The sequence below is a fragment of the Mytilus californianus genome, unplaced genomic scaffold (assembly GCF_021869535.1).
Source record: "Mytilus californianus isolate M0D057914Y unplaced genomic scaffold, xbMytCali1.0.p SCAF_9, whole genome shotgun sequence".
NCBI classification, from domain to species: Eukaryota; Metazoa; Mollusca; class Bivalvia; order Mytilida; family Mytilidae; genus Mytilus; species Mytilus californianus.
Genome location: NW_026262745.1, coordinates 11,711,520 through 11,727,173, shown reverse-complemented (window position 1 = coordinate 11,727,173; position 15,654 = coordinate 11,711,520). Strand labels below are relative to the sequence as shown.

Genomic DNA, 15,654 nt, shown 5'->3' with positions numbered 1-15,654 from the left:
TTGGTGGTTGTCTCTGGGCACTCCGGCTTCCTCCACCAAGAAAAACTGATCGCCACGAAATAGCACAATAGTTTTGAAAGTGACGTTAAATACGAATCAATCAATCAATCATAATCTTTTTATATACAGCCATGAAAACAATCAGGTTACATGTAGGAAGAATCTTGGTATACAATTGTATATATGTTATTACATGTACCTGTTTTGAGTATCAATTAAGACCTTCAGATTTTCGGCAGTAAGAATATTGTGTCCTTGTAAAACCCGGACGACACGCAAAATTAATTTAGAATACTTTCCTCTTTTCAAAGTCCTGTCTTGCATTAATTAGTTAAAAGTAACGCGTCAGAAGACCAAAACTTGAAAATAACATCGAAGAAGCTTAAGGATGTTCGCTCCTCTTGCTTTTGAATTTTTTGACAGGTATTCGGAATCCTCTGGTTTTATCCATGTAATGCCATCAAAAATTTTGCCCACTAACTCCTACTTTTCTTTTCATAATTTGATTAAATGTAGTTTAAAATGCCATCTTTGAAAACCATATTAAATCCTTGTTATTTTTTCATACTTTTAGACAGAAAAAAGGTGTCAATGTTAAATGTATGAAAAATCTAGAGAGAATCATTTCCCGTCAAATTTTCAATGGCTTATATCTCGAAAATAAGCACACGGACCCTTTATCTGCTTTTTTAGTTCCTTTATTTAATGTATACTATCAATTTATAACAGTCTTTTTAAAAGCTTGTTATTTTGAAACAGAGTAGCGAACATCCTTAATCAAGTTTGTACTTGTTTAAAAGATAATATATAAAACACAAGAGAATTGAATTTTATTATAAGCGGAGGAAACTTTAAGTCAATTCAATAATATTGACAAGTTGAAATTTCAACAAATATTTTCTCCGCCACTGGTTTTTAATTATGCAATAGTGCTATTCCGGTAACTTATATGACGCACTTTTAGTTACTTTTATTAATCCTTTGTGTTACTTTGGAATTAAACGTTATGCTGCAATATATATACAGAATACAACTCAAATGTTTAGGAATAAACTGTTACGTGATAATTAGCTAAATAAAATAGTTGAAAAATCCGTAAAGATTGGTGCTAAATAGCTAAATAATCGTGGGGATTCATGATATAAACTAAGTAAAGACAAGTTGTGTTTGTGAAGATTCGTGATAACTAACTTGAAAAAAAGATATGTTATATTCGTCAAGATTCGAATGCTTCAAGTTTCGAAATATTAGATTCACGAGCGTTGTATAAATTAAAGTTATTGTTCTCGAATTATAGTTAAAAATATCATATTTAAAATCTTAATCTTTTCGAATTTGGTGTGGCCGTCTTTGCTTCGTCCGTCGAACGAAGTAATTTTGTTTCCATGGGACACAGGCCAACTCATTTGAAACTACTGGGCCAATTAAAACCAAACATCGTTCAACTAACGTAGACGTCCGATTTAATTTTGCTGTCGCCACTGCAGGTAGAACATAGTAGTTAACAACATTTTAAAACTGTAACCAGGGATGATCAAATGTTGGGGGTATGTCCTTTAAAAACTAACAAATATGTTGATGTAAGTAAAATATCATTTTTGATAGGGCCGTGCTCATTTTTAATTTTACCGAAAATAATTAACCCGTGGCTATTAAGGTTAAGTCCAGATACTTAATTTTGATAACTATTATTATCTTATGTAAGTTGGATATTTGACATTATTTTTAGCAAAGGAATTGTAGAGAATTCATTTAAACACATTCTTGATAGTACCAGTCGTATTCTCAAGAATAACAAAACTTATACATATTACATTGTGTACATAGTTTGCAGCACTTATTTAAAAGTTTAAAAGATTAATGCTGAAAACTTAGGTTCAAACTCCTTCAGGCCAATTTGACATTAGATGAATTTTACTATTGTTTTTAAGGTTTCCTTTGGTCATATACATGTAGCTCCTAATGTTTCTACGTATTTACACATCCCTGGCTGTTAAATGTTTGGTTTCATCATTCCTGATTGAGATAAATCCAGAAAAGCGTTTCGTACGCACAAAATTTCTAATGTTTTATTTTCATTATAAATGTTTTCGTTATACAGAAAACCTATTGTTGATAATATGAAAGTACGCATCTCTACAATTTATATTTCAGATAACAGAGTTAGGTATGAACAGAGAAGGATATAATTACATAATTGGTGGCATGGTAAGGGAACATAACAAAATGTATAATGACAGAAAAATAAGAAATATTCACTCATATTAACAAGACATCTTGCCTCATCACTAACTTCTTCTTCGTAATGAAAGACTGACTAATGCTTAACCCTTTTAATTCAGGTGGAACGGTAGCAGTTACTTTCCGGGAACTAAGTTGCTCTTTTGTATTCACTTCATGATAAAGGCACTAGTGGCCTTAATGTTAATACAGATAGCAGAAAAAGTAAACGGTCATCATACATATACACATTTATTTCTGAACATTATAATTTAAGTACTTCGGTCAACTATGTATGTAGGTTCTGGGTTAGTGTAAGAATGTGTATAAAGTCTGAAAAAGGCTATCACTAACCCTATGGCATAGGACATACTACCGTCCCACCGTCAGTCATTATCCCGTTCCGCTATGACGGCTACATTAATCTCAAGTGGGAGAGTCGATAATGGGAAGCGACTAAATTATTCAGGTTAACAAGTGATTCAATACATTCCTTTAAGGTGGTACCCAACACCTTGACTAATATTAATTTGGCTCGTTTAATTTTCTTAACATTTTGACAAAATGTTATCTTTGACCCTTTGACAAAAATATAAAAATTTCAAAAAATTTGAACCAACCACTTTATCAGAAAAATTTCATTGGTTATATAGCAGTTTGACAAACACTAATTTTGATCATTGAGAAGCTTAATATTTCCTTAACAATACAACGTGATTGAAACGTTTAGCTGATTTTTACAGAGTTATCTCCCTGTAGTGTTAGGTACCACCTTAAGTGCAACAAAAGTATATGTATTATTGTACAGATATTTTCTTTATAAAAAAAAATTTCTAAAACTTTTGAATACGTTGTTTGCAATTATTTTATTTCTCTTAAATTTACAAAATAGTTGATGTGAAGTAACGAGTGTTTATTCCTACTGACTCACTACTGATTTCACTCAATTAGTTCTACTAGTTATTTTTACTACTCTAACTTATAATTAACTCAACTTTATTTTACTCAATCAAAAGGATATCCAGACTGTTGACCTGAAAAGTTTTGAACATGGTGGAGCACGAATTACGGGTTTCCAAATAGTGGACAAAAACGGAAGTTTGTCAAAAGTTATGACACCCTGGAATAAAAGAACAAATTCGGAGATAAAGAAGGGCATCCCAGTTCCACCGTTTACAGTGAGTAAATAAATTATTGCAAGAACAAAACAGAAATTACGATGTAAGATAACATGATCTGATGTTCCAATGGGGAATGATATATAAAAAGGTAATGTTACAACTCTGCAATTCTTATTTACTGTCAAACAATTGCAGTAAAATTAAAAGTATTCATTGCCGTTGTAGGCCTTTACAGATTCAGTTCATTACCGTTGCAGTATATTTTGCATTTCTAGAACATTACATAAATTTTGTAAAAAATTACATTTGTAGCACATTATTTTTGTAGAAAGTTACATTTGTAGCACATGACATTTGTAGCAAATTACATTTGTAGCACATTACAGTAACTGTTGTAGTGTAATAGCATGTTATATTTGTAGTTTAGCACGTCACATTTGTAGCACATTACATTGCAGCACATTTAATTTTAGCACATTACATTTGTTATACTTTACCTTAAAAAAAAGTTTGAAGCATATTACATTTGAAACACTTTACATTTCTAGCAAATTACATTTGTATAACATTGATTTGTAGCAAATAACAGAAACTGTTGTAGTGTATCACGTTAGATATGTGAAACATAACATTAGTATCACATTACATTTGTAATACATTGCAGTTGTAACACATTACGGTTGTAGTATATTATTCATTTGTACTGTTGTATAAAATAAGGAGATGTGGTATGATTGCCAATGACACAACTATCCACCAGTGTTCAAATGAAGTTGATGTAAGCAATTATAGGCAACCGTACGGCCTTCATCAATGAGAAAACCCCATACCGTATAGTCGGCAATAAAAGGCCCCGACATGAAAAATGTAAAACATTTCAAGCGAGAAAACTAACGCCCTAATTTATAACAAAACATTTTACAAAATACAAATAAGACAAACACGAACCAACGACAACCACTGAACTACAGGCTCCTGACTTGGGACAGGCACAGTTATAAAGAATGTGGCAGGGTTAAACATATTTGTGAGCTCTCAACCCGACTACATTTGCAGTACTTTACATTTTAGCACATTCCAGTCGTCGCACATTACATTTGTAACACACAACATTTGAAGTACATTGATTTGTAGCACATTATATGTGTAGTGTAGCACGTTACATTTGTTAAACATAACATTAGTATCATATTACATTTGTAATACATTGCAGTTGTAGCACATTACGGTTGTAGTATATCATTCATTAGTAGTATACTATATTTATAGCATTTTTTATTTTTAGCACATTACAGTCGTAGCACATTACATATATAGCAAATTACTGTCGTAACTGTACTTACATTTCATTTGAAGCACATTACATTCATATTACAGTGCCCTTTTAGACGAACAGACTGGATAAGGCACTTGTATAATTGTTGTATACTACAAAATCATTGATTAATGGTTATTTTATCTGTATTCTTGTAGATGAAAGAGGTATTTCTGTTGGACAGCTTTTGCTTTCTACAACAAGGGTTTGAGAAAATAAATCGAGAGGGACCCGAATTTTTCCAGACGAGAGCTGGTATACATTATAATACAAATTGTTCAAAAGAAATAGTTTGTCATAAAAATAAATATCTTGAAAGAGGACCAATAATCTTAGAGTTTTTGAAGAATGTAAGTTAAATTTATTATATGTTATATTCATTTTATCACAGCAGTTACTGTATTTTAAAATCGTTATCCCATTTGTTAGAAAACAGATATGCCTATATACGATTAATCTCGTTGAACAGATTAATGCTTCTGAAAATTGTTTGTATGAAAACCTCATATCCCTCTATTATTGTAAAAGGGATATAACAAGCATTACATTATATGACCCTGACGAAAGAATATATATTTTTGTCAAAGAGCAATTTAGGAAAAGTAAGAGCACCCTTTAGGCCAATCAAAAATCATAATTCAAGGAAAGAAGGAAACCACTACAGGAAACACTTAACCGACCAAATGAATTAATCGTCAACGCAGATTCTTTGGGATGGTCAGCAGTTTCTGTTATATAAGTGGCGAATATCGAAGTTTCCATGGAAACTAAATACAAGTTTGTAACGGTACTAAAGATGACAATTCGTTTTTATTATCAGTTTTTGATTAATTCGTTCAGTCCTTTTGTAGGGTTTCTATGAGGAATACCCGATAAATGTTTGAAAAATCAAAACCCTTTTTAAATTTCATTGTGCAAGGAGAAATGGATTTATAATAAGAGCACTGCTGTGTTTTCCTAATCCCGTTTTTGAATTACTTCATATTTATTACTTGTACAATGTATTTATACATGACGAATTCATTTATAAAATATTTTAACACTTGGGAGAGTAACTTGGATTATATGCACTCTAAAAGACCTTTCGATTTTTTGGTATCCCGCTCTATCAACATGTTTAACTTCAAATTTAATAAAAAACCAACCTCTAAATATGTATAAATTTAAAGGAGATATGAATAAAACTTCAAGGAAAATGCACAGAAAAAAAGAGAAAACAAAACAAAACCAACCCCTACAAAAAGGTTATATCATACCAGGGACTTTCTATACTAAGTATAGAAAGTCCCTGATCATACAAACAAACAAATATCATGAAAAACAAAAATTAAAGACACGAAAAATCAACACCAGTTTCAAATAAAATATATGTATTCTTTACTATGACAATAGTATTCTTTACTGTGACAATAGTACTCTTTACTATGACAATAGTATTCGTTACTATGACAATAGTATTCTTTACTATGACAATAAGTTGCTATTGTTTGCTTTATTCATTATAAACTAACAAAATCGCACATTTGTGTAAAACACCAGACACTGATTCATAAATCCACGCATTTTACACAAATTGAGTATTAGTATCTATTATGTATTGCAGACTTCAGCATTATGTCTTTCCGGAAATGTACAATTTGATGAAAATGGATACCGATCAAAATACAACTTCGATGTTCATTCTTTATACAAAAAGAAACTGCAAAAGGTATGTTTATGAAAAACCTTTAATCATACGAGTTGGTGTGTTAGAATATAAGCACACTAATGGATAAACCAGCAATTGGAACGCCCATAGCCAAAGGTATCAAATTCAAAAGATGTATAATACACAAAATCTACAGTATGAAATATACTGTGTAGTCAAAGGCAGTCTTTGTATGTAAAAGGTTTAATCTTCCTTTTTCAAAATTGTAAACTGAGAATTTTTGAAATATGCTTATGAAACCAAAGCCAATGTGAATCATTAACAAATGGACTTTTGAAAAACACCGGAACTAAATTAAATATTCGACAAGAAATGATATCGATCTAGTGGTAGCAAACCATAATCAGATTCTTCCTAAATAAACCTTCATACATGATGCAATAAAATGAATACATAGATCAAACATTTAGACTTTGACTCTTCGCAGTTGTCAGACGTGTGTGAGGGTAGTGGTCTGACGTGTGTGAATTTAATAGTTGTCAGACGTATGCAAGTGTAGGTGTCAGATATGCGTGAGTGTGATTTAAAGACATGTGTGAGTGTAGTTGTCAGACTAATACGACTGTAGTTGTTGACTTGTGTGGGTGTAGTCAGAAAGTGTAGTTGTAAGACGTATGCAAATGTAGTTGTCAGACATTTATCAGACGTGTGCGAATGCAGTTGTCAGTGGTGTGCGAGTTTAGTTGCTAGACATGGGTGAATGTAGGTGCCAGACGTGTGAGAATGTAGTTGTAAGGCGTGTGCGAGTGTAGTTTTCAGACGTGCGAGAGTGTTGTCTTCAGACCTGTGAGTGTTTAGCAGTTGTCAGACGTATGTGAGTGCAGTTGTAAGACTTATGCGAAAAATTTAATTTTGTTTATGCAAGTTCTTTGGAACATTAAAGTTGAAATAACAAAATGTATCTGCATTTGACTTAATGTGTAAGTAATGTCTTAAAAACTGGATATATCAGCACTACGTATGCATCGGACGTATGCAAGTGTGGTTCTCAGAATTGTGTAAGTGTAGTTGTCGGACGTATGCGTATGCAGTTGTCTGACTGTGAGAATGTAGTTGACAGCCATATGCGAATGGAGTCTTCAGACGTGTGAGAGTGTAGTTGTCAGACTGTGAGAGTTTAGTTGCCAGACATGTGTGAAAGTAGGTGTCAGACGCATGAGAGTGTAATTGTCAGACGTGTGAGCATGTCTTGACAGACGAATGCGAATGGAGTCTTCAAGCGTGTAAGAGTTTAGCTGTCAGACGAATGTAATTGTAGATGTCAGACTTTTGCAAAAAAGTAATTTTGTTTGTTCAAGTTCTTGGAAACGGTAAAGTTGAACTAAAATACTATCTGCGTTTTATTTATTGTGTACGTAATGGCTTTAAACTTGACCCCTTTTCAGCAAGATTCATGAATTGGACGTATACAAGTGTAGTTTTCAGACCTGTGTTAGTGTATTTGATTGACGTGTGCAAGTGACGATGTCAAACATGTGTGAATGTAGGTGTCAGACGTGTGAGAGTGTAGTTGTCAGACGAATGCGAATTTATTTGTCAGACGTGCGAGAGTGTAGTCTTTAGACGCGTGAGTGTGTAGTTGTCAGACTGTGAGAGTTTAGTTGCCAGACATGTGTGAAAGTCGGTGTCAGACGCGTGAGAGTGTAATTGTCAGACGTGTAAGCATGTCATGACAGATGAATGCGAATGGAGACTTCAGGCGTGTAAGAGTTTAGCTGTCAGACGAATGTAATTGTAGATGTCAGACTTTTGCAAAAAGGTAATTTTGTTTGTTCAAGTTCTTGGGAACGGTAGAGTTGAACTAAAATACTATCTGCATTTTATTTATTGTGTACGTAATGGCTTTAAACTTGACCCATTTCAGATTCAAGATTCATGCATTGGACGTATACAAGTGTAGTTTTCATACCTGTGTAAGTGTAGTTGTCTGACGTGTGCAAGTGACGATGTCAAACATGTGTGAATGTAGGTGTCAGACGTGCGAGAGTGTAGTTGTCAGACGAATGCGAATTTAATTGTCAGACGTGCGAGAGTGTAGTCTTCAGACGTGTGAGTGTTCAGCTGTCAGACGTATGGCTGTGGTTGTCAGAAGTATGTAATTGTGGTTGTCAGAAAAATTTAATTTGGTTTGTTCAAGTTCTTGGGAACGTTAAAGTTGTACTAAATAAATGTATCTGCATTTGACTTATTGTGTAAGTAATGGTTTTAAACCTGATACATTTCAGCAAGATGTCATAGATTGAAATAATCTATCATTTCATGCAGAAAGAAAAAGCATGCTTTATAAATGGAAATATGCAATAAATTTTGACTTCATGTTGAGCAGTTAATTTGTTAATGACCATTTAGGGTACATGTGAAATATAAATGCATCAAATACATTAACTCTTTGTAAATCTACACGTTGTGGTGCCTTCATATTTTATTTGTCACCAGGGACTCTTTGGAAATGCATTACGTGTGTTCTAATTTGATAAATATAATTTGGTTTTGAAGTTTGAGGTTTGCATGACCGACATCACTATGTAATTATATTGAGATTATAGATGTCTGAACAGTTGATGGATAATATTCTATTTCAAATGTCAAAATATACTGTAATGGTTCTAAAAAGATTTGTGTAACCATGGTCAAATTATAAAATTAATATTGCGTTCTACGTTTTAAATCTTACGCACCGATACTCATTTATATCGATACATTAATTTGTAAGTCCGTTAGCATTAGTTTTTTGTTATACAATAATGATTTGTTCATATGCGTTGATGGAAGGTGCGGATGTCTAGAAATGAATGATTGCGTAAAGTTTAAACTGCAGCAACATTTACATTACATTGTAGATTGGAAACTGGTCGTCTGAAACTGGATACAACAGAGATGTGATAGAAGCTCTAAAAAAGAAGCAAAAAGAACGGAAGGGCCCATATATAGTTACATTAGTTGTGGTAATTTCTAAACTTCTGATAGTTATCAATGAGACATACAATTTCTGTTTCATTGTTTCGGTGGTGCTTATTTGATTTATAAATGCCGGGTGAGGCTATCGGGACATATTTTGCGGTAAAATTTCCACAATGATGTTTCAGCATATATGATCCTGCAGACAGATGTTGCTGTATTATCCCAGCAACATCGTATCAGGCACAACTTTTCGAAATAGTTTTTAATGCTCTTTAACATGGTACTTGATTCAGATAACGGATTGGTTTGATTCGAGCGCCACTGGAGAGTCTTATTTAGACGATACGCACGTATAGCGTACAAAATCATAAGCATGAAAAAATATGTTAAAATGTGTATAGCTTATGGGTATTTTTAATCCTAAGATATTTTGTGAAAAGAGCCACTGGTATCTTTGAAAAGTTTTACATATGGTTGCCAGTTACGTCTACAAAACTGCAAACATGCCTTGATACATTTTAGAAATGATAGGCTTTTGGTTTTACATTTTATTGTTTACTGATATACATGTGAATGCTCTTTCTTCCCAGGGTTTCACAAATAAATGTATACTGTTACATAGAATTCCAAAACAGGGTAATTTGAATAGTTGCATTCTCAATCTATTTCATCGTTAACTAGATATAAACTTTTTATTATAAGAGACCATATCTGAGACCATTCATAGATCGTATATGTTGATGCAAAGACACTTTTGAAACCTTGAAAGTACAGGTATGAATATGCAAATAAAGAATTAAAAAGGTTAAAGAGGTGTGAAATGATATTTATTGGGTGAGATTTTGTGCATCAACAGATGAAAAAGTAAGCTTCTCATGTTTTACTGTTTCGGTTTTCATATGCATTCAAATTTGTGTTGAGTAGCAAGTTTCAGGAGAAACAAAACTTGAGTAGCAGTTGTAAAAGTTTTACAGACTATTATTGATATGTGTGTCTTTGTCTCTAAATACGGCTAAACAATTTGTGCGATTTGAAAAATTTTGATATGCGTATTACTGTATACCAGTATATTATATACAAAAGTTAACTATCATTTTAAGGTCTGTATATTATGATATCAAACGAATGCTGCTTATATATTCAAAACAGGAGGCTCCATTTGTTATAAATAAGACAGATAAAAATGGAAAGGAAGTATTTGAGGGATTCTGTATTGATATGTTCCGAAAACTTGCCAATAGTTCACAGCTACAACTAGATTATATAATACGAAAACGGAATGATACCAAATATGGAGCTTGGAATAAAAAAACGAAATCCTGGGATGGTATGATATCTGAACTTATAGAAGGAGTAGGTAAACAATTAGATATTTAGTATTATTCATAATAATTAAACATGCATTGGATAACCTAAACCTGTGTTGTTTTAGTCATATTACAACATAATAACAGTTTGATAGTAAGCTGGTGTCTTTTTTGTTGTGGGGATGTACAACTACCCGTCACGTCCTGTCTGTGTTTTTGTTGCATGTTTTTATGCCCCCGCAACTGAAAGTTAGGGGGCATATTGTTTTACCCCTGTCCGTCCATCCGTCCGTCTGTCATTCCGTCTGTCCGTCCCATTATGGGTATATAGCTATTCCAGATAACTTCTCCTACAGTTTGAATGCTAGTAAGTTTTCGCTTTGCTAGCTGTTTGTATATATATTGAAGGTGTGCATTTGGTCAGGGTTTTGATTTTTATTGATATTTGCTCTTTTGGGAGATAGTTGAACTTTGTATTTTTTTGCAGTATATACTTGCATCAGAGGTGCATAGTGTTTCCAGATAACGCATTCTACAGTTTGAATGCTAGGAAGTTTTCACTTTTGCTGGCTGTTTGTACATATATTGAAGGTGTGCATGTGGTCAAGGTTTTGATTTTTATTGATATTTGCTCTTTTGGGAGATAGTTGAACTTTGTCATTTTTGGAGTATTTAATTGCATAAGAGGTACATAACGTTTCCGGATAACGCCTCCAACAGTTTGAATTCTAGGAAGTTTTCACTTTGCTGGCTGTTTGTACATATATTGAAGGTGTGCATGCGGTTAGGGTTTTGATTTTTATTAATATTTACTCTTTTGGGAGATAGTTGAACATTTTTGGAGTATATACTTGCAAACAAAGTGCATAGCATTCCCTGATAACTCCTCCTACAGTGAACCATAGACCTATGTGCTCCCATGCTCAACTTTTGGTATTTTAAAATAACACTTTGCATCTGCGGGGGCATCATTTGTGTCTCACAGACACAATAATATCTCAAAGAAAGTCCTACATTGACTTTGTTATATTACAGTTACTTTAGAGTGGAGTGCGAGGGCATCACTTTGTCTAGTTCTACTTTGTATCGACCTGATGAGTTAAGCCATTTTCAACTGACTTTTATCGTTTGTTCAAATGTTGTGATGTAACACCACTGTCCCAAGTTAGGGGAGGGTTGGGTACCAGCAAACATATTTGACCCCGCCACATTCTGTATGTGTCTGTCCCAAGTCAGCAGCCTGTAATTCAGTGGTTGTTGTATATCATATTTGCGTTTCGTCATTGTTTTGAACATAATTAAATCAGGCAGTTAGTTTTCTTTTTTGAATTGTTTTACATTTGTCATTTCGGGGCCTTAAATAGCTGACTATGCGGTATGGGTTTTGCTCATTGCTGAAGGCCATACGGTGACCTATAGTTGTTAACTTCTATGTAATTTGGTCTCTGGTGGAGAGTTGTCTCATTGGCAATCATACCACATCTTCTTTTTTTATAGGGTATGTAATAAAAGTACAACGCTAGCATAATATAGTTTAATATGGATTAAGTGTTGTCGAGCAAGCAAAGTTATTTTGAAATTATCATGTTTTATAATGAATGGATGACACAACTCGGAATGTTTCAATCCATGAAATAAACATGTTATTATATGATTAAGAATATTTATATGCAAACAACAAATCCAACTGAGCATAAAAGCGATTGACATTAGTGTGATGCACATGTATGTGAAAAAAAATCCATTTACAAATATTTCCACCATCTTTCTTCTTTTCATTATTCAAGTTGCATGATGGTTTTAAAAAGCATAAATCCTCAATGAGATTTTTAGTGTCATTGCTGCAATAAAGTCACTGTGCCAAGATTGGACTATGCTACATGTTACATCGGACGTCTTCAGACTGGACAATCTAAAACTGAACTTGCCCGAAAATTCCACGCTCACCAGAGCACAATATCACGAATATGGCATATATTAAATAAAACTGGATCAACTCAGGATCGCCAAAGGAGTGATAGGCCATACATCACTACTCTAGTCCAAGATCGATATATCCGGGTATCGAACAGTCACTGCTTCAACCATTGCTATATATACAAGTATCCTAGGTTTACGGAGAATTACAGTAAGAACCGTCCATAACAGGCTTTGTAAAGACAAAATTCAGTCAAAAAGACCTTATGTTGGAAAAATTCAGTCTCAGGTATACAAACGTGACAATGCTCGATTGTGTTGTACATCGAGACTCTAAACTTTAAGGAATCTGCACCAAATTTAGTTTAGCGATGCGTCACGTTTTCTTTTCTCAAAATACGTGATGGACTAACATGCGTATAGAGATGTCAATATGCTCAATGTTATTGACAGACAGATGAATATGTTTTAGCAGTACAGTGCCCGTTTCCTTACAGCAAAACTAACCATGGATTCATGTACTCAGTAAAACATTAAGACATTGACATGAAAATCAAAATAGCCGGATTTGGTACGTTACGAACTTGATAGACGCATACCCCCACCTCGACATTTGACCAACTCAGTCGAGTGTCGCAATATGAATGGCAAAGGATACTACAGTTCCGAATACACAAAATGATTCGATATATGCTAAGGGATGCAGAAAAATGTGTGAGCCGCACGTGGGGTCACAAAAGATACTGACCTAACGCCACCGGCAGTTAACCGTACTTATATTGTGTCCTGTTGTTTGTCATCAGATCTTTGTTGAGTATCCTGTATCGTAACACAAAGCATACAAAACTCAGGCCTTAAAAAGAGCTATTCATTTTCAGAAAAACTGAACATAATTAATTAAATAGTATTATTTCAGTGCACTTGTTTGAGTAAGAATAAATTTTAAAAATGTCAATGTTGTTCCCTGATTACCGTGAATTTATGTGGGTTGAATTAAGTTATTGTTTAACTGTCAAGTGTTTGGTTGCTTGCGTTACTTTGTTTCTCCCTTTTGTGCTAAAAAAGATATGAAATAATCACCAGTGAGATATTATGTTCGTCAGCACAGTAGTCTAATTTAGTCAATCAAAACCATCTACGATACATTCACCAAAAAAACAATACCACATGTACAGTTACTTCACTAATACCTACACATATATATGTTTACCATGTGAAAGTATTAGTTCTCATTATCTTGGTTGATGTTAGTCTTTTACTCATTTTAGGAAGCAGATATAGCTCTTGGTAGCATATCAATCACTGAAGAAAGGGAACACGTGGTAGATTTTACGAAACCATTTATGAATACGGGAATAAGTATAATGATCAAAAGGCCAGATAAACAAAAACCAAACATTCTATCATTTAAAGAGCCATTTTCAAACAGTATGTGGATATGTATAATGTGTGGATTTGCTGGCGTTAGTCTTGTGTTGGTGTTAATTGGACGCTTTAGTCCCTATGAATGGCAAAATAATTCAAACACTGGCCCATCAGAAGATTTTAGTGTACTTAACTCTTTATGGTCATCTTTTGGCGCATTACTTCAGCAAGGTTCAGATTTTCTTCCAAGGTAAGTTTAAATTCAGGGTACTTTAATTTATAATGCATCGAGATATCATCAATAAGAAAGCAAACCAACAACTATTTTAACAGAGAGACATGCCACAACATCGTCACTAACACGAACAACACGACAAACAAGCTCTAAATCGCCCTACTTATAGACAAAGGATCAAGGAGTTAACGCTTACTTTTAAAATCAATCGTGTGCAAAGTTATAATTTGTTATGTGTATTTTGTTAAAACTAGTAACGTAACTACAACAACCTAAAGATTTACGTTTGAAGTATGCAAAGTGGAGCAATAACACGTATAAGTATGCACACACACAACACTTTTGGAATAATAAATGTTGATTATTGATAACTGTAATTGACATATTATACTCATATAATCAGTTATAAGATAAATGTATGCAAAAGAATTTAAGTAGATATTGACTTACAAAAATCTTGCAATTGTAGTTCTTATTGTAATTTAATTTATTTCAAATAGAACAATCTGCAGATCAAAGTCTTTTAATACAAAAAGACAGACACAGTTCTAATTATTTCAATTGATATTTATCATAAATCCCGCCCAATATGTAATATTTACATTAATAAGAAAATATTTCTACTTCAGTTCAATATCTGGTCGCATAGCTGAATGTGCCTGGTGGTTTTTCACATTAATCATAGTATCATCATATACAGCAAACTTAGCTGCTTTCTTAACAGTAGAAAAACTCAATATACCAATAAATTCTGCAGACGACTTAGCACGACAGTCCAAAATAAAGTACGGTATCTCAAAAGGTGGTTCTACAGAAAAGTTTTTCAGTGTATGTTTTAATATACTTTTTTGGTCTTTTGAAAAATGTTGTTTGTGCTGTATTTAGACCCCTCTACCAAGAAATTTGTTTTGCATGCACACGTATAAAAATTGCAGTTTTTATCCAACGCAATCACAGGTTTGAACGTTGTTTTTAATTTAGAATTCAGGAATCTGATGTTCAGTAGTTGTCGTTTGTTAATGTGGTTCATAAGTGTTTCTCGTTTCTCGTTTTTTATATATATTAGACCGTTGGTTTTCCCGTTTGAATGGTTTACACTTGTACTTTTTGGGGCCCTTTATAGCTTGCTGTTCGGTGTGAGCCAAGGCTCCGTGTTGAAGACCGTACTTTGACCTATATTGGTTTACTTTTATAAATTTTGACTTGAATGGAGAGTTGTCTCATTGGCACTCATACCACATCTTCTTATATCTATTGTTTTAATATATATATATATATATATATAAAATGTTTAAGATTTGAAAATTTAAAGAAAAATATCTCATCACACACCAACAAAAGTATTAGTGTAATCAAGTCCTGTAAGAGTTTATATTCAATTTGTTTTTTTTCTTCAGTATTTTGTACGACGTCATATTAAAGTTAAAAAGCGCTTTTAGAGTATGTTTTTATTACACTTGACAAACGGGATGATTTCAACTTCCCAATTATCAATTTCCCATTTCTCAGCAGTAACATACCCCCTGCTAGGTCGTATGGTGTGTACATATCTCAATTGATACGTT

General features: G+C 33.4%; 1 protein-coding gene across 1 annotated transcript in view; it reads left to right on the top strand.

Moving 5' to 3' along the window:
- LOC127715786 (glutamate receptor 3-like) overlaps positions 1-15,654 on the top strand; it is a 60,647-nt gene that overhangs the window by 32,465 nt on the left and 12,528 nt on the right. The window contains exons 5-12 of the mRNA XM_052221931.1: positions 2,155-2,208; positions 3,237-3,398; positions 4,815-5,006; positions 6,260-6,364; positions 9,205-9,309; positions 10,415-10,618; positions 13,758-14,104; positions 14,719-14,917. Of these exons, the coding sequence (XP_052077891.1) occupies positions 2,155-2,208; positions 3,237-3,398; positions 4,815-5,006; positions 6,260-6,364; positions 9,205-9,309; positions 10,415-10,618; positions 13,758-14,104; positions 14,719-14,917 (1,368 nt within the window). The remainder of the gene's footprint in view (positions 1-2,154; positions 2,209-3,236; positions 3,399-4,814; positions 5,007-6,259; positions 6,365-9,204; positions 9,310-10,414; positions 10,619-13,757; positions 14,105-14,718; positions 14,918-15,654) is intronic.